General features: G+C 44.6%; 1 protein-coding gene across 1 annotated transcript in view; it reads left to right on the top strand.

Annotated features, from left to right (window-relative positions):
* The window catches only part of LOC143986754 (uncharacterized), a 38,654-nt gene extending 28,351 nt beyond the window's left edge, over window positions 1–10,303 (top strand). The window contains exon 10 of the mRNA XM_077485159.1: window positions 10,184–10,303. Coding sequence (XP_077341285.1) covers window positions 10,184–10,303 — 120 coding nt within the window. The remainder of the gene's footprint in view (window positions 1–10,183) is intronic.
* The last annotated feature ends 9,575 nt before the right edge of the window (window positions 10,304–19,878 follow it).

Here is a 19,878-nt window from a genome sequence, read left to right as displayed (position 1 = left end):
ATGTCCAAGAAGGGCCAGCGATGTACTGGTATGTTGCTGGACTTTGAATGGTTATACCAGAATGATGCCTGTGGGTTTAGGTATCATCTTGGTATCAATTTTTCTTTCTCTTACATCACGGGACACAGAGAGTCAGTAATTACTGATGGGTTATAGGATATCACAAGGTGATTGGACACTGGCACACCCTAGACAGGAAGTTCAATTCCCCATATAACCCCTCCCCCTACTGGAGGTACCTCAGTTTTTTCGCCAGTGTCTTAGCTGTTGGTCACAAGGATGTGCTGTGCTGAGCTCCGCTGGAATATCCTTACGGGGGCCAGCCATGCAACCGGATCCATTAAAAGTGTATTTTCCAGAATGAATTGGATGGTACCCGGGCCTCGTGTCCGAAGAAACAAGGTTTTCCCTGTAATGCTTCTCTTTTTAGAGAGCTGGACCCTGGGACCCAGTATTTGTTTTTTTCAGCCATATTTCTGGCAGGGTTCTTTAGGGGCCCAGAACTATTCAAGGGGGCCCCAGTCTCTGAAGGTTTTTTCCAAATGGAACCCACCGTGAGAGGTGAAGATTGGGTCTGTTATTTAGACCCTGCAGCTGGATAAGGTAAGGGAGACTCCTCAAGAATTTTTCTAATTCTAGTAGGTTTTCTCCTTTTTAAGTGAATGTATGCTATGCCTATAGTCGCCACCGAGGGCTGCCAAGAGCACATACCTTTCATGCCTGATCTGCCTGCTTGGTGTCCACGCTCTATGCTCCTCCAGCCATGCTCCATGAAGGATGAAGGTAAGGGTTTTTTTTCCTTCTGGGATTCTCCCTCCACGGATTAGGGGACTGAGACAGGCCTGGGCAGAGAGCGGTAATATACCGCACCACCCGCCGTCGCCCGCCGATGTTCGCTGCCGCCATTACAGCCTATGGAGGGACACAATGCTGACAGGCGCATGTGTGTGTGGAAGACACGGGCATTCCCAGGCAGCATTTACAGCACCGGGCTGAGTCTTGGTAGAAGCGGCAGTTGCTGAACTACAGGGCTCAGCAGTCAGTGCATTTTTTGTGGTACCTCTACCCTTTGTTGCTTTGTGCTATGGGTAGAAGAGGTACAAGTACCCCGAAGAATAGGGGCTCTAAGGGGTCCCCTTAAGGCTCTGAGGACTCCCCCCCCCTGCAGGACCCGGGGAGGCTGGCCAGGGAGAGCCGTCGGGGTCAGGGGCTGCAACTGCTGCTGGCACTTCAGCCCCTGTGTACATTACACAGGAGGTTTTTTCCTTAACCATAAGCGGTTTTCAGGCGCGCCATTCAGCTGCAGCACGGATTTGTCTTGGCAGCAACAGCGTTTGCTCCCACAATACATAAAGCTGTGACTCTAGTGCTGTAGGAGGTGATTTCACCACCACAGTTAAAAAAAAAAGAGCATATATGCCGAAACATGGGGGCAGCAGGGGCGGAGGAGCGATTTTGCTCCTAATACTGCGTACATACGGTCGAAATTCCGACGGAGGGCTTGCCCGTGGAAAAGTTCGACTGTGTGTATGCGGCATAACTTTTTTGCGGGAGGATGCCCCCATGCTTCGGCATATTACGGGTAGAAGAGGTACAAGTACCCCGAAGAATATGGGCTCTAAGGGGTCCCCTTAAGGCTCTGAGGACTCCCCCCCTGCAGGACCCGGGGAGGCTGGCCAGGGAGAGCTGTCGTGGTCAGGGGCTGCATCTGCTTTTACCTATTGCTATCATAGGGGATATTTACATTCCCTAAGATAACAATAAAAATGTTAAAAAAAATGGAAGGAACTGTTTAAAAATAAAAAAAAGCAAAAAAATAAAAAGCACCCCTGTCCCCCCTGCTCTTGCGCAAAGGCGAACGCAAGCGTCGCTCTGGCGTCTTATGTAAACAGCAATTGCACCATGCATGTGAGGTATCACTGCGAAGGTCAGATCGAGGGCAGTAATTTTAGCAGTAGACATCTTCTGTAAATGAAATGTGGTAACCTGTAAATGCTTTTAAAGGCTATTAAAAATGTATGTAGTTTGTCGCCACTGCGCGTTTGTATGCAATTTTAAAGCATGTCATGTTTGGTATCCATGCACTTGGCCTAAAATCACCTTTTTTTATTTTGTCAAAAATTTGGGCAATATAGTGTGTTTTAGTGCATTAAAATTAAAAAAATGAAATGAAAAATCGCTGCGCAAATACTGTGAGGAAAAAAAATGCAATACCCACCATTTTAATCTGTAGGGCCTTTGCTTTAAAAAAAATATATAATGTTTGGGGGTTCAATGTAATTTTCCTGCAAAAAAAAATGTTTTCATGTAAACCGTGTCAGAAAGGGCTTTGTCTTCAAGTGGTTAGAAGAGTGGGTGATGTGTGACATAAGCTTCTAAATGTTGTGCATAAAATGCCAGGACAGTTCAAACCCCCCCAGATGACCCCATTTTGGAATGTAGACACCCAAAGCTATTCGCTGAGAGGCATGTCGAGTCCATGGAATATTTTATATATTTTTTTTGCACAAAGTTGTCACTAAATGATATATTGCTCAAACATGCCATGGGCATATGTGGAATTACACCCCAAAATACATTCTGTTGCTTCTCCTGAGTATGGGGATACCACGTGTGAGACTTTTTTGGAGCCTAGCCGCGTACGGGACCCCAAAAAACAAGCACCGGGCTTCAGGCTTTCTAAGCCCTTGTACACACCGTCAGAGATTCCGACAACCAAATCCGTCTGAGTAATTCCGACGGATTAATTCTGGAAGAGGTCCAGAAGTGATGTTTGCATACACACGGTCGGACTAAGTTGTCGGAAAATCCGATTGTACATAAAGTGATGACGTTATTTCGTATTTTACGACGGGACTACGTACAGGCTAGTAGCCAATAGCTTTGGTCTAGGAATTTGATCTGAGTATATGTGGCACTTTGTCCGTCGGAGTAGGCTACACATGATTGGAGTATGTCCGATAGGAGCATTTTGTTGGAAAATTTTACCGGTAAGTTGGAAAACTTAGTCCGTCGGATATTCCGACGGAAACAGTCCGATGCAGACCACACACAGTCAGAATATCCGACAAAACGGTCCGAATGGACACATTCCGTCTGAATCTCTGACTGTGTGTACAAAGGCTTAGGGTGTACATTTTTTATTTCACTCCTCACTGCCAATAACAGTTTCAGAGGCCATGGAATGCCCAGATGGCACAATCCCCCCCAATGACCCCTTTTTGGAAAGTAGACACCCCAAGCTATTTGCTGAGAGGTATGGTGAGTATTTTGCAGATCTCGCTTTTTGTCACAAAGTTTTGAAATTTGAAAAAAAAAATGTTTTTTTCTTTACTTTCTTCATTTTCAAAAACAAATGAGAGCTGTAAAATACCACAACTCTCAGCAAATAGCTTGGGGTGTCTACTTTCAAAAATGGGGTCATTTGGGGGAGTTTTGTGCTATTTTGGCATTTTATGGCCTTCGAAACTGTGATAGGTAGTGAGGAGTGAAATAAAAAATGAATGCCCTTAGAAATCCTGAAGGCAGTGCTTGGTTTTCGGGGTGCCGTACGCGGCTAGGCTCCCAAAAAGTCCCACACATGTGGTATACCCGTACTCATGAGAAGCCGCAGAATGTATGTTGGGGTGTAATTTCACATATGCATATGGAATGTGTGAGCAATATATCATTTAGAACAAAAATATTACAGCGCACACATGCAAAACTAAACATGTATTATGGTGGAGACCTCATGTTCTCCCATATAGAGGAGTATAGCTCCCATGGTTCAGGGAAGCAGGATCTCCCAATCTATGGATAGCGTAGGACCCACTAATCATGGGGTACTTTGTCTCCATAAGTGGGCTTAAGCACCATATAGCAATATGGTGTGACCAAATCCCCATATTTTTTGATTTTTTTTGAAAATGTCTAGGTGTTTTTAAAAAGCCTTGCTGGATATAAATGTTATGCCGCGTACACACAACCGGACTTTTCGAGGGACTAGGTCTGACAATCTTTCCGACGGACTTTCGGCGGAGTTCCGATGGACTTTCCGAATGAACGGACTTGGCCACACACAATGACACCAAAGTCTGACTGATTTGAACGTGATGACGTATGACTGGATTAGAATAAGGAAGTTCATAGCCAGTAGCCAATAGCTGCCCTAGCGTCGGTCTTTGTCCGTCGGACTAGCATACACACAAACGGATTTCTCGGTCCAGCAGAGTTCTGGTGGAAAAATGTAAAACATGTTCTATTTCTAAAGTCCGCCGTGTTTTTGGCAAGCAAAGGTCTGATGGAGCCCACACAAGATCGAATTGTCCAACGGACTCGTTCCGTCAGACCTTTGCTGTCAAAAAGTCCGGTCGTGTGTACGCGGCATTAGTTTTGCATGTGTGCGCTGTAATATTTTTGTTCTGTTGTATGGTCTTATGGCAGCACCATCTTTGTGCATTTTGTTTAGGGTGTGCCCCCCAAATATCTTGTTTGTCAATATATCATTTAGTGCAAAAAAAAAGAAAAAAGCTTGTAATATTCCCGCAACTTGTGGCAAAATATAAAATATTCCATGGACTCAACATGCCTCTCAGCAACTAGCTTGGGGTGGTCTACTTTCCAAAATAGGGTCATTTGGGGGGGGGTTTGTGCTATTTTGGCATTTTATGGCCTTCAAAACTGTGATAGGTAGTGAAGAGTGAAATCAAAAACTTTCACCTTTAGAGATCCTGAAGGCGGTGATTGATTTTCGGGGTGCCGTACGCGGCTAGGCTCACAAAAAGTCCCACACATGTGGTATCCCCATACTGAGGAGAAGCAGCAAAATTTATTTTGGGGTGCAATTCCACATATAACCATGGCACATATGAGTAATATATCATTTGGTGACAACTTTTTGTAAACATTTTTTTTTTTGTCATTATTCAATCACTTGAGACAAAAAAAAAATATTCAGTGGGCTCAACATGCCTCTCAGAAATGTCCTTGGGGTGTCTACTTTCCAAAATGGGGTCATTTGGGGGGGGGTTGTACTGCCCTGCCATTTTAGCACCTCAAGAAATGAGATGGGTAGTCATAAATTAAAAGCTGTGTAAATTCCAGAAAATTTACTCTAGTTTGTAGACACTATAACTTTTGCGCAAACCAATAAATATACGCTTATTGACATTTTTTTTTACTAAAGGACATGGGGGCCCTCAAGGAACCCATGGGCAAAAGGATGGAGGTGATGTTAAAAAGGTCATGGGAAGTCGCCATGACCAATTTAAAGCCTGCTATGGCCACAACAATAGTGTCTCACAACCTGGAGGTCTGGCTGGAACAATTGCAAGTGGATTTAGAAAGCGGGACCTCTAGGAAGGAAATCTTGGATTCCCTTCCTATGCTGCACAAAGCAGCAGGTTATATGGCAGACGCTTCTGCAGAGTCGGTCAAGCTTTCAGCAAGGACCGCTGCTCTTGTGAATTCATCTCACAGGGCACTATGGCTAAAATCCTCGTCAGGGGACCTAGCTTCAAAGGTGATGTTATGTGGGTATCCCCTTTGAAGGAGACCTCCTGTTTGGGTATGATCTAGAAAAGGTTCTGGATCGCACTGTGGACAAGAAGAAGGCCTTCCCAGTTAAAACTAAAAAGGCACCAGGAAGTTGGGGGTGTGTGATGGAGTGGTGGTGGGCACGCATAGGCAACTGTTTGTATTTTATGCGGCATTTTATGCCAGGAAGGCTATTCTTCTTAACTGGAAGAAGGCGGACCCCCCTGGGATTTCTCAATGGAAAGGGTTGATTGACTCCGCTCTTTCACTATATAAGTTGACTTACATGAGTCGGAAGTGCCCGTCTAAATTTGACAAGATTTGGGGACCTTGGGTGGGAGTGTAGTCGGGTCAACCGTGGGATGGGTGGTTGTAGGATCTGGGACGTTCTCTTGCATCTAATTGTTTATTACCGCGTGCTACGAATGAAATGCAGAATTGATGTGGTTTGTCTATTCTATGAGCTGTATCTGGAGGCTTGGCCTCTGATTTCTTCCCCCCCTCCCCCCCCCCCCCACTTCTTCCTCTCCTTCATTTTTCCTTTCACCATCTTTCCTCCCCTCTACCTTTTGACCCTTATCAGATGATTTGTAAGTTTGATTAACCGACTGGATACTGAACACTGTGTTATGTTGTGTTGTACGATGCACTGTTGTATTGTACTAATGTTTGTTTAATTCATTTAATGGTGATAAATAAAAACTTACCTGTTAAAAAAAAAAAAAAAAAAAAAAGGCACCAGGAAAACGCTTTTTTCGCCCCCAAAGACAGGGACAGATGCAAGGACAGACCATTAATGCCGCGTGCACACATAGCGGACTATCAGGCGGACTTAGTCTGGCGGACTTCCAGCCGGACTTTCAGAACGGACTACTTGCCCACACACGGCACTTTTTCAGCGGAATAATACGGAGTACTAAGTCCGCTATCTGCCGTACTTTTGAAATGAACGGACTCGCCCACACACGCGTAGGAAAGTCCGCTCATTTTGAGCGCGTCTCCAAGTAGCCAGGGCCAGCGAAGGAGGCGTCGTTGGCCCCGTCACCTAGTATGGACTTAAAGGGGAACCCCAACGCCGGAAAAAAATCGGCGTGGGGGTCCCCCCCAGGTCCACATCAGACCCTTGTCCGAGCACGCTACCCGGCCTGCCAGGAAAGGGGGGCGAGCGAGCGCCCCCCCCCCCCCCCCGAGCCATACCAGGCCGCGTGTCCTCAACATGGGGGGGTGCCTTGGGGAAGGGGGGGCTGCGCTACCCCCCACCCCAAAGCACCTTGTTCCCATGTTGATGAGGACAAGGGCCTCTTCCCGACAACCCTGGCCGTGCCACCGCGCCTTCTTCTAGCTCTTTTACAGGCAGTGGCCCGGTCTTCTGTTGCCGCTGTCGCCGTCTTCTGTTCTTCTCTTCTTCTCTTCAGATGTTGCCTCGTCGCTCTCTCTGCTCACAATGACGGAGACACGGCATGCGGCGACTTATATAGGGACATCACCGGATGATGTCCCCGCCCAGTATGATGTCACAGTCCCAGAGGATGCTGGCACTGTGACATCATAATGGGCGGGGCCATAATCCGGCCTGGTACGGCTCAAGAAGGGGGCCGCTCGCTCATCCCCACCCCCTTTCCTGGCCGGCTGGGTAGCGCGCTCGGATAAGGGTCTGATATGGAGCTAGGGGGGACCCCCACAGCGTTTTATCGGCATAAAGATTCCTTTAACTCCATACTAGGTACGCTTCCTTCGCTGGTCCCCGCTACCTGGAGCCACGCTCAAAATGAATGGACTTTCCTCCGTGTGTGTGGGCGAGTGCATTCATTTCAAAAGTACGGCGGATAGTCCAGCGGACTTAGTCCGTCGGACCTAGTCCGCCGCAAAAGTATCGTGTGTGGCAGGTAGCTCGTTAAGAAAGTCCGGCAGTTTGTCCGCCAGATTAAGTCCGCCGGATAGTCTGATACGTGTGTACGCGGCATTAATTGTACTTTTGTCTCTGCCTGATTCATGGTTTTGACATCTTATCAGTGGCAGGGAGATGCAATCTTATTAAAATGCTGTGGCTGCCACAATTATTATATTTACTACATAACTCCGATATGGATTGACAAGAAATGGTTTAAAAAAATAGATACACTGTTTAGGGAATTGATTTGGAAAGGAGGTCAGGCCAGGAAAAGATTGCAAATACTACAATTACCATTGAGGGAGGGGGGGGTATGGCAGTATCGCATGCACAGAGTTACTTTTTGGCAGCACAATTACAACATTTATGGGACAGTAAAGATCAAGAAGAGGGGGGATTAATGACATCAGGGGCGCCCCATAAGACTCTGATAGAGGTATTAGAGGCAAACTCTTTTATTAATAGAAACCCCACAGTAAAGTTAGTCACAAGGGTATGGAAAGCTGTGAAGCTGCTGAGTGGTCAAGAAGGTGTGACAGAGTATACTCCACTCTGGAATAACAGGAACCTTCAAGAATTGGTAACCACAAGTCAGACATGCCTTGAATGTTCAGTTTGATAAACAAGGGCTGGAATGGAATAAAAACCCTATACTTCAAAAAATATTTAGCCTGAGTAGGAAAAAGGGATTTATATCGGAAATATACCTGTGACGGGAGGGCACATGGAACACAGAATCACTTAGAAAGGTTGGGAAACCCATGTTTCAGCTCCCCATACAACTGTTATGTTCAAGTCACCCTGTGCCATCCTGGTACAGGGTGAGTGAGAAAATATATCTTGGATTACTTAAAATGTAAGTAAGTAATATTTATCCACAGTATCTCCCAGGATATATGTAAAGACTATTCTTAGGTTAATTCTGAATACACAATCCTTGAAAGAGCTGATTACATTGACCTCCGGAGACGGACTGTCTGGTCACCTAGGCTGCCTTAAGTGCTGGGTTAATTAATGTTAATTGTGTAATTGTCTTTTAAGTTGTTGCTATAGGGGAGGGGGGAGTATCTATGAGCAGCCCTACCTCGTTATCTACCCCCTTGTGTAAAATGTGTATAAAAGGCTGTATTCTGTCCAATAAAGCATTCAAGATTCTACAAGCTATTTTTGGCTAGACTTGTATTCAATGCAGCTATGAGAATATATCTCTCTGATAGTCAGATTGGAGGAAGCGGGATATACTGACGGAAGCACTCAATTGGAGTGGGGGATAGGTTCTGTCACAATACCCATATATATGTAGTGGAAGTATTGAAGGACCAGAACTCCTCAAGAGTAGGGAAAATGGGAAGAAGATCTAGGGGAAATTACGGAAGAGCAATGGAGGAAGGTATTAGTGAGGGGCACTTGGTATCAGTATCCCCTGCACAGAAAATCTCAGGTCTGATGCTAATATACAGAGCATATTACAACCCTAAGAGACTATTCCAGTTTTGGCAGAGAATTAATGGCAACTGTCCAAGATGTCAGGCTACAGGGGACGTGCTACATATGGTATGGAGATATCCAAAATTATTCCGATATTGGACCGGAGTTATCAATACCTTAAATATAATATCCGATATTAAGTTAGAAATGGACCCAAGGTTGTGTATTCTGGGATTGGGCGCGGAAATATGTGGTACACCAAATATAACCAAAGTAGTGATAAGGTGCCTCTTCCAGGCCAGGAAAATAATAGCCCAGAGGTGGCAAGCAGAGAAACCCCCCTCAGTAAAAGAATGGATCAACACAATAACAGAAACGGTATGGAGGGAAAAGGTAGTATACACAAAAAGAGGGAACTATAAGGAATTTGTAAGAATGTGGAAACCCTGGATGGAGAGGATGGGTTACCCCATATAAGGTAAAGAGCAGGGGGAAAGTAGGTAGCTCCCTGAAATAGTCTACTAAAATACACTATAGGATAGTAAAGGGTGGGTGAGGAGGGGGAGGGAGAAGGGAAAGAAAGGGAATGGAGTAATTAAAGAACCAATAGAAAAGTTATAAGAAAATGTTGATGGCCCAAATATGGGTACATATCTGTTTGTATATATTTTTGTAAAGTATATAAAAAGTAAACCAGAAATGTATACTTCAAGGTAGAAAATCTTCATTTTCAGTTTGCAGCTATGCCTTTCGGGCTAGCTACTCCACCTCGAGTGTTTATAAAGGTCCTGCTGGCTCCTCCTTTAGCCAGGGTAAGGGCTCAAGGTATAACAATACTAGCCTACTTAGATCCTCTCTTCATAGATCAATTCCATAACAGTTGGCTACCTGGAATACCTAGGTTGGATTCTCAACCTAGACAAATCCTCCCTAAATCCATCAAGGAGATTGCAGTACCTGGGGTGATCATTGATACAGCTCATAAGAGGATGTTTTTTTCTCCAGGAACGGATCAGTTCCATAGGGGAACTGATTAAGTTACCCAAGTCAAAGAAGAAGCCTTCTATTTGGCTTTACATGAATTTTTTGGGAAAGATTGTTGGCTTTCAAGGCTGCATCTGTCAACTGGGAACAAGAAGGCCCAAGCTCTGGGCTTCCCAATGCGTTTATCCCGCAATGTGCATCAGAGCCCCAATTGGTGGTTGATATCCAAGAATCTTCAGAAGGAGAAATCCTTTCTACCAGTTACCTGGAAGGTGGTAACAGACGCCAGCCTTCTGGGCTGAGAACCATCTGTCCGAGGGAAATGGTCCAAATCACTGATGACCTTGTCCATCAATATTCTAGAGATTCGGGCAGTACGCCTGGTCCTCGAGGCCTGGACGTTCAAACTACGGCATTGTCCTATTAGGATCCAATCCAACAGTACCACAGCTGTGGCTTTTATCAGTCACCAAGGGGGCATGAGAAGTCGTGCGGCCCAGAAAGAGGTGAATCATATGCTATCTTGGCAGAAAACAACATTCCTTTCCAATTAGCAATTTTCATTCCAGGAATAGTGAATTGGCAGGCGGACTGCTTGAGTCGCCAACAATTGTTCCTGGGAGAATTCATCTCCTGGGATCTCCCTGGGGCTAGTAGTTTTCCTGCCGAGTATATACAGTGGAGAGGGGAGAGGCCTCTGGCTCGGGCATGTATCAGTTTCACTCTTCAGTGTACAAGTGAGTGACTCTGTTTGTACACTGTTACTGATACATGCTCGGGTCAGAGGCTCCTCCCCTCTCCACTGTATATACTTGAGAGGAGAACTACTATCCCCAGTGAGCTCCCGCGATCCACGAACACCACAAAGCTGCCAATCGTCCCCTCCCACCTCTCCCCAGGCATGTGCTGAGGGTTGGAGGTGCACAGACTGCGGAGACCAGCCAGGTACAGGAAAACCTCCTGGAAGGGGGGCAGCTCCCTGAGGACCCTGATGTAAGGGGTGCTCTCTGGGGACCCTGATGTAAGGGGGGTCTCTCTGGGGACCCTGATGTAAGGGCGGATGATCCGCACTCGGATATGTAACAATATATATATATATATATATATATATATATATATATATATATATATATATATAATATTATACACACACACATGCTCCCAAGCCAGGCTGCGTGCACCAATAGACACACACAAGGCTGCTCAGCCCTGCCCCCCCCCCCCCCCACTCTCTCCTTACTGGATTTGACTGACAGTAGTGGGATGCCAAATTTTGAAGCAAGTGTAAATGAGGCCTTAGAGCCCTTTCACATTGGGTAGTGGCGCTTTACTGCTGTTTAAGTGGGGCGTTTCAGACACTAGTGGGGGATTAACAAGGGGTTAAAAACACCCATGTTGTGGAACTTCTGAGGCGCTTCTCAGGCTCTGCCCATTAATTTCAATGGGCAGGAGTAGTGTAGGAGAGGTGTATACACCACTTCTTCACCGCCCCAAAGATGCTGCTTGCAGTACTTTTTTTCCTGTCCTGCAAACGCACCGAGTGCTTTCACACTGGGGAGGCATGAAAGGCAGTTTTCAAGCACTTTACAGGTGCTATTTTTAGCGCTAAAATGTCTGAAAATTGCCTCCATGTGAAAGGGGTCTTAAACCGATATGTGTCAGGGCTGGGCTCAGCCCTTCCTTCTCTGAGCTGGCCGCTCAGCTGTCGGCTAATTGGCAGCTCCTATCTCTACACAGTTACTCAGCTGTTGATGATATGCTGCTCGTCAGCCGTGCCTACTTAAGCTGTTCAGCCCAAAGGATCTCTACCTTCACCTTGGTCAACATCACAGCAATCCTGTTTAAAGACTTGCTTGATTCACATCCCTTCTGGCTCCAGATCCTACTTGCTGTTCCACTACATTAATCCCTGACTTCTGGCTTGGCTGACTATACATTCCAGTTACTGAACTTTGAGTATGTTTTGACTAAGTTTGTTTTTTACTTTTATTATTAAACAAGTGTGATTTAACTGTACTTCTGTCTCGGTCTGATTTCATGGTTTCTGACAATATAATAGTCTTGTCGTTTTTTTTTTTTTAATAACAAACATGTCATAATTACCTGCTCTGTGTAGTGGATTTGCATAGAGCAGCCCCGGTCCTCCTCTTCTCTGGTCCCACTTTGGCGCTCCTGGCCCCTACCTCCTGCCAGCTGCCCCCACAGCAAACAACTTGCTTTGGGAGCACCCAAGCAGGCGCACTGCTGAGCCGTACCTCTATGTCCAATCACACATGGAGCTGATGCTCAGCCCTGCGACTGCTGCTGCCAAAAGCCCATCAGGAGTGCGAGTCCCCAGAGAGCCAAGGCTCTAGTTAACATTACTAGATCACGAGGGCGCTCAGGCAAGTATTAGGGGAGGGCTGCTGCAAACAGGTTTTTTACCTTCATGCATTGAATTCATGAAGGTAAAAAACCTTGGGCCTTTACAACCACGTTAATGGTCACCCCGGGCATCTGCTAAATTGCAGCATGTTTCTCTGCGGGCCAGAAATGCGCACAATTTCACGCGTGTTCCCAACCCGCAGAGATGTGAACCTTGCCTAAGACATCAGGAGAGCTGCAGCAGAAAGGGGAGCGAAGAATATGGCAAGTACAGTAGACATGTACAACTCATTTTGTTTCGATGTAGTTTAACGAATTTTGACAAATTCGTTCATTGTGAAATATCTGAATTAGCAAAAACCTGTTTAACCACTTCAGCCCCGGAAGAATTTACCCCCTTCCTGACCAGAGCATGTTTTGTGATTCGGCACTGTGTCGCTTTAACTGACAATTGCGCGGTCGTGCGACATTGTACCCAAACAAATTTGACATCCGTTTTTTTCCCACAAATAGAGTTTTCTTTTGGTGGTATTTGATCACCCCTGCAGTTTTTATTTTTTGTGCTATAAACAAAAAAAGCGTAAATTAAAAAAAAACGCATTATTTTTTACTTTTTGCTATAATAAATATCCCCCAAAAATATATATAAAAAAAAATTTCCCTCAGTTTAGGCCAATACGTATTCTTCTATATATTTTTGGCAAAAGAATTCTCAATAAGCGATTTATTGATTGGTTTGCGCAAAAGTTATAGCGTTTACAAAATAGGGGATAGTTTTATGGCATTTTTATTAATTTTTATTTCATTTTATTAAATGGTGGCGATCAGTGTTTTTTATCGTTTCTGCGACATTATGGCAGACACATCGGACATTTTTGACACATTTTTGTGACCATTGTCATTTATACAGCAATCCGTGCTATACAAATGCACCGATTCCTGTGTAAATGACACTGGCAGTGAAGGAGTTAACCACTAGGTGACAGTGTAGGGGTTAAGTGTGTCCTAGGGGCATGTTGCTAACTGCGGGGGGCGTGGCTAAGTTTTACAGATCACTGATCTCTGCTCCAATCACAGGGAGCAGAGATCAGTGTCACGTGTTGCTAGGCAGAACGGGGAGATGCTGTTTACAATGGCATCTCCCCGTTCTTTCTCTCCGTGAGGCAATCGCAGGTATCCCCGTGGTGATTGAGTCTGCAGGACCGGCGACCGGACTCGCAGAGCTGCATGCGAGCCCACCTCTTAAAGGGCAACGTTCAGGTACATTATTTTGCCTGTACGTGCCGATGTGAGGCGGTCGGGAAGCGGTTAATGATTTTTTCTGAATATTTGTAAATTCGAAAATATGTAAATTCGAAAATTAAAAGATTCCGAAATTCGAAACTATGAAAATCTGAAATAACTAACTAATAATAACTTAACTATTAAATTATAGATATTCAAATTTCCTTTCAAACTTGGCTGTTAGTGAACGTAATGAATACGAATTTATCCAAAGTTACTAATGATCCAAAATAACGCATGCCGTATCTAAACGAATGGAACGTAACAAAATAATAATAATAAATTACAATAATAATAATACATTTTTTTCAAAATAATTATTATTATTTTGTTCCGTTCTATTTGTTTAGATGCAGCATTCGTTATTTTAGATAATTCGTAACTTTGAATAAATTTGTATTCCAATACCTATAATTTAATAGTTATTATTAGTTATTCTTTTGAATTTTTGGATTTTCTTTCCTGTTTTCAGCTTTTCGAATTTACGTATTTTTGAATTTACGAATTGCGATCATAACAAATGACTGCCAAAAAAACAATGAAACTAAAACAAATGGATTTTTCGGCAGTGCACATGTCTAAAGTACAGTATATTACCCTATTCATCATGCCAATGCTACAGTGCAATGGATGACCCCCCACTAGGGTAGCGTTTTCTAACTAGCTTTTAAGCTCATTCATTTGTCACATGTTCTGCTACATCTCCGTAAATTAGATTCAATAAATGGCACACAATATGTGTGCTTAAGGTTCAGAAAAATGCATGTTACAACGCATACAATTTTAGGATTTTATTCACACGACCAAATGTGTATTTTCTGCCCGGAACGCAGGTTCTTGCTGGTAGAGCTAGAAGAAGATCCAGCGTAATTTATGCACCTAAAGTATTTGTGTTTAGATGCGTAACAGGGTTTAGGCGTGTACCTTTCTTCTAATTGCTTATGCATGTATGTGTGCACTTACATGCATTTATGCACGTACATGCTTCAAATCTGCAGATTTGTGCGACCCTGAACCCAGCTATGTCCTACTTTTTATTTTTGTGTGTGACTGAGGCTGGGTTCACACCACATTGCTGTTTACATCACTGTGCATTCAACCATGCAAACTGTTTGGCTAAAATCGCATTGCATTTGCACCAAAATGGTAAAGGAGCCTTTTTTTGGTCCGCACTGGATTTGGATCTCGTGGGTGTGACACCCATGAGATCCGATTCCTGTACCATTTCACAGTTCGCACTCTGATCTGCGAATCGATTTGTGGGGAGGGTCATTAACTTTGACACCCGCAGTGGATTGCAGATGGTCAGTGTGAACCACCTGTAAATCGGGAGAGATGCAGGAACCCACATAGGAATCGCAGGGTTTCCAGCATCGCACCAACGTGAACCCAGCCTGAATGCGATGCACATTTGCATATTTGTGTATTCAGGCTCATTGCAATAGTGCTGTGTTTAGATGTGCACAAAACTATACCCTCTGCATTTCAAAACACAGTTATTTCTTCTCCCAATCTGAAAAAGCTTTGAGGCCCCGTTCAAATCTTGCGATTTGGAATCACAGGCAGAATCGCTATGATTCTGCCTTAATCTCAACACGTAGCAAAATGTGCAACGCGCTTTTGAGTGTCATTATTCCTTAACCACTTGCTGACCGTATACTGTAGTGTTATTGCTACATTGTGGGCTGGCTGCACAGAATCATGTATATGTATAGGTATGTGTGTGTGTATGTATGTATGTATGTATATATATATATATATATATATATATATATATATATATATATATATATATATATATATATATACATATACATACACAGTAAAAGGGGTGGTTTACCTGCCACAGACAGGGCAGCTCCCTGTACATAGCAATAAATATGGGGATAAAGTCCCCATCATTGAATAGCTCCATTTTCTCTGCAAGACACAACACAAGACAAACCCTAATATCAGACTAAACTCTCCTAATCTTGTCCCAATATAGGCCTCAATCTAGAAGCAGTTTAGGCCACTGATGCATCCAGTTAAAATTGTGCCTTTGTTGTAATGATCAGTGTTAGGTTGCTCGTCTTCTGTATGTAACCCCTGGTAGCCTAGGCTAGGATGGAGGAGCGGAGGTCCCTGATCACCGGTGGACAAACATCACACATACACACGATTGTACGTGAATAATGAATGTGCATATTGGAGCACACACAGCAGTTTTATTTAGTTTGAGCTAAAGCACAGCCCTGTGGTTTAGCCAATCAGGGACTGCCACATAAAATATGCAAGATAGTATATTTTACTACGTCATCATGGTTTTTTGTACAAGCAATTTCTGCCTAGAAACAAAAAGCTAAATATATATATTCACAGTTTAGAATGTTTCTTAGATGTAATCCAAGATAGGCCTGTGGTCTAACGCCATGAAGTTACTTCTGCTCTTAAAAGGAAGTAGCTTAACCACATCCAACTGTTCTGAACAGATAACTAACCTTGTGATAAAATACCTTGTACAAGCAAAAAACACATATGACCTTAAGCAATAGGTTTCTATGTCATGCTAACAGTAATTTTCCAATACCCAAAATGGATGTCTCTTAACAAGATGGTTCCCTCATTACCTTATAATCCTCCCTTTGATCATTCTGTGATTTACATAATGATCATTCCTTTTCTAATTTAATAGCACAGGCTTCATACTCCGAACCCTTGTGCTCTTGGTTTTTATACCATACCTTAGGATCATGGGAAAATGCGTCTAATTTAATAGTTTCATTTCTGGTATGTGATGCTTTAACAATTATACACATTATAAACCTATAACAGACATATAGGAACAAAATAAAAAAAAATATCATTATTATAGTCATGGCGGTGTTTTTTAACCATGCAAGTATTCCCTGGCCAAAGCTTAGGCTGGAAAAGGGGTCCCAAATCTTCAGGGTGGTATATACAGTTAGCTATCAACCAGGTTGGTAGGAACACTACTAGGGTAATACAGCATAAGAGGCACAAGGCCTTCCCTGACACTGATGGAGAAAGCATCTTTGTTTTTTAAAGTTCTGATTATTTGTTATCTAAGAGTTCTGTTCTTCTTCTTCGTTTCTCATCCCGGCAGTTGTTGGCTCTGTTTTGTCCTTTTGAGGGGGTGTGGGATCTTCCAGGGAAATTTGTTCTATGCCTCTCTGAACTTCTTGTAGATCTTGTTCTTGGGAGTTGCTGCTCTCTGTCACTGCCAGGGGCTCTGGAGTCGAGGGAAGCTGGGGACACTTTTTAAGACGGCTGGCGTGGATCCAGGTGTTTCCTAGGTCTGTTAACACTGCGGTCCTGGATACCTTTTCCACCTTCCATGGTCCTGAGAAAGCCGGTCCGATACTCTTTCTTTGTGCTAATTGTTTGATCAGCACTTTATCCCCAGGGATGAAGGGATGCGTTGGTTCTGTGGGAAGAGGGAAAAAAGGTGACAGAAACTTGTTCGTTTATTTCGTGGAGCATACTTACCAGATTTTTCACGTACACTTCCTGTTGGGAATAAGTGTTAATGTCAGAGTTAGGGTCTAATGAGGGTAATAGTCAGGAGTTGGATTTGTTTATTCAAATTATTTGTACAAAAAGATTTATTATACAGGTTGGTTAAAGGGGCAGCTCCTATGTGTCCTGGGCCATGGAGGTATGAGAGTATGAGAATGCAACTTGCTTCAGGTATTCCCAGTACCTTCCCCTCTTTTGTCCAAAGACCCTCGGGGTCTTTGGTCAATCCTGCAGCGACCCAGAAACGAACGTCCTGGTCTGTGGCCATTGTTTGTATTTGTGCTACAATTGTTTTGAAGTTAGATGAAGTGAAATGCTCTTTAAAGAAAACTGTTGTGGGGGCAGGGGGGTTAGGGGAGGAGGCGGCAGCCTGCTTTGCAGTCCTATCGGCTAGGGCGTTACCCTTGGATATTTTACTGTTATCCGAGGAATGGGCTTTTACCTTGATAATAGCCACTTCCTTTGGGAGAAGGATGGCCTGGAGAAGAGCCATAATATGTGTGGAATTGGCAATTAGTCTATTGTCTGCGGTTTTGAAACCTCTATTAGCCCATATCACACCAAAGTCATGCACCACTCCGAAAGCATATCTACTGTCGGTGTAAATGTTCACCTTTTTATCAGTGAATAGAATGCAGGCTCTAGTGAGAGCTTCTAATTCTGCTACTTGGGCCGAAGAGGGAGGTAGCGGCTTGGCTTCTAGCACCTTGTCTGGTAATTGGACTATCGCATAACCTGTTAGGAAAGTGGAATCAGAGGGGCGGGAGCAACTACCGTCAACGAAAACATCTTCCGCATCTATAATAGGTGTATCCGTGAGATCAAGTCTAGGGGATGTGATGGATTCCACTTTTTCCACACAGTCATGAAGCTGGTCTGGGTCTTGTGGTAGACGCAGCATGGAGTGCAGGAGGCGGACAGCAGGGTTGCTAGCGGGAACATATTTGAGAGACAGATTGTCTGTGTTCATGAGGGAAATCTCATATCCACTGAGTCTTTGTGAGGTCATGTGTTGGGTGTTCATGTTCTGTATGAGGTGGGTGACAGAATGTGTGGTGTAAAGCGTCATCGGGTGTCCCAAGACCATCTTGTTGGCATCTGGTACGGCCATAGCACAGGCGGCTAAATTCTGAAGGCATGATGGCATGCCTTGAACCTGAAGGGGGAGTTTTTTTTTTTAGATAGGTAGGAGACAGGGCGGTAGCCTGTTCCATGCTGTTGTGTCAAAACCGCGGCAAAAGAGGTCCCCGAGACTACACAGTATAGTTGAAAAGCTTTACCATAGTCTACCAACCCTAGGGCGGGAGCATTTGACAGACTGTTTAATAGAGCTTGAAAAGCTTGTAGTCTGTCTTCAGTCCAATCTATTAATTTAGGGGCTGTCGAGCCAGTAGCCTCTCTTAGGATACTATCATAATGAGAACAGTCAGGAATCCATTGGCGGCAATATACCATTGCACCCAAGAACGAGAGTAGGGCGGCTTTGTCTTTTGGGGGACTGAGAGCTCGAAGGGCTGCGGCACGTTTGGGGGACACTAGCCTTGTCCCTTCCTTTAGAATGCACCCTAGGTATTCTACCTGTGGCTGGCACCATTGTATTTTCTTCCTTGAGGCTAGATGCCCGGCGTGAGCTAGGTGTTGTAACAGTGATGTTGAATCGACCGCACAATCTTCAGCAGTTCGACTGCACAGGAGCAGGTCGTCCACATACTGTATTAGTACCGACCCACGCTCAGAAGTCCAAGACTTGACAGTCTCGTTGAGTACCATAGAGAAGGCGGCTGGACTGTCTACATACCCTTGCCAGGTTAGTTGGCCCCCGGCCCAGGAGAAAGCAAACATAGGTTGGGCTTCCTCTGCAATGGGAATGCTAAAGAAAGCATTCGCTAAATCAATTACTGTGTAGCATAGAGAGTCTGCCGGTATGCATGAAAAAATAAAAGTGATGTCTGAGACTAGGGGTGGGAGGGGAATCACTTGTTTGTTTACTGCTCTGAGGTCTTGTACAAGTCTCCACTCCCCACTGGCCTTCTTTACAGGGTAAATGGGTGTGTTCCAGGGGCTAATGATTGGTTTTAGGATGCCTTTAGATATGTAGTCATCGATCTGGGGGGCAATGCCTTGGGTCTTTTCGGGGGGCAGGGGGTATTGTTTGTGATATTGTGCTTCTGCGTCAGGGCGCATCTGAGGCGAGTAAGGCGTACAGTTAATGAAACCTACGCTACCTTTGTTTTCCGCCCAGATAGCATGTGTTTCGAGAGAGGCGGGGAGTAGCATAAAGAAGCCTCTGTGTGCATGTCGCTTAGGGCCATGTAAGTCACATAATGGTGAACTAGCGGTAAGGGAACCTTCTCTATTAAACTTAATGGTAATACACAGTTGTGCCAAGAGGTCCCGTCCCATAAGGGGCACAGGGCATGAGGACAAGACGGCAAAAGTTTGGGTACATAATTTCTGTCCTTCTGGAGTGGCTACAGTCAGTGGTGGAGTGATGGGATGGGTGACAGGTGTCCCATTAATACCAACAGAGTTTCCCTCGGTGCATTATTTGTGGCTGTGTAGGATATTGGGGTAGTGGTTGACGAGGGTTCTGGTATGGCGGATAACGGGGATACTGTGGGCGGGTCTGGGGGTTAAATCCCCTGCCTCTGCCTCTTGCTCTAATCTGTCCAGTCCTATAAGGGCACTGGGATTTCCAATGTCCTTGCTGTCCACAATTGCCTATATTTTCCAAGGCATTTGTTCCATGCACAGAAACAATCCTTCATGTATTGTGGGTCAGTCCCTTTGCAGGGAGGATAAGAATGCTTATGTACCTGACAAATTTTACTGACTTCTTGCCAGTCTTCCTCTGAACAAGGACCTTGGGGTCCTGGGTCATGGATTCCCAA

Source organism: Lithobates pipiens, unplaced genomic scaffold (assembly GCF_037356315.1).
Source record: "Lithobates pipiens isolate NorthernLeopardFrog02 unplaced genomic scaffold, aLitPip1_a1.2 Scaffold_18, whole genome shotgun sequence".
Lineage (NCBI taxonomy): Eukaryota > Metazoa > Chordata > Amphibia > Anura > Ranidae > Lithobates > Lithobates pipiens.
Note: the sequence above shows the minus strand (reverse complement) of the source record. Positions and strands in the feature narration are given on the sequence as shown.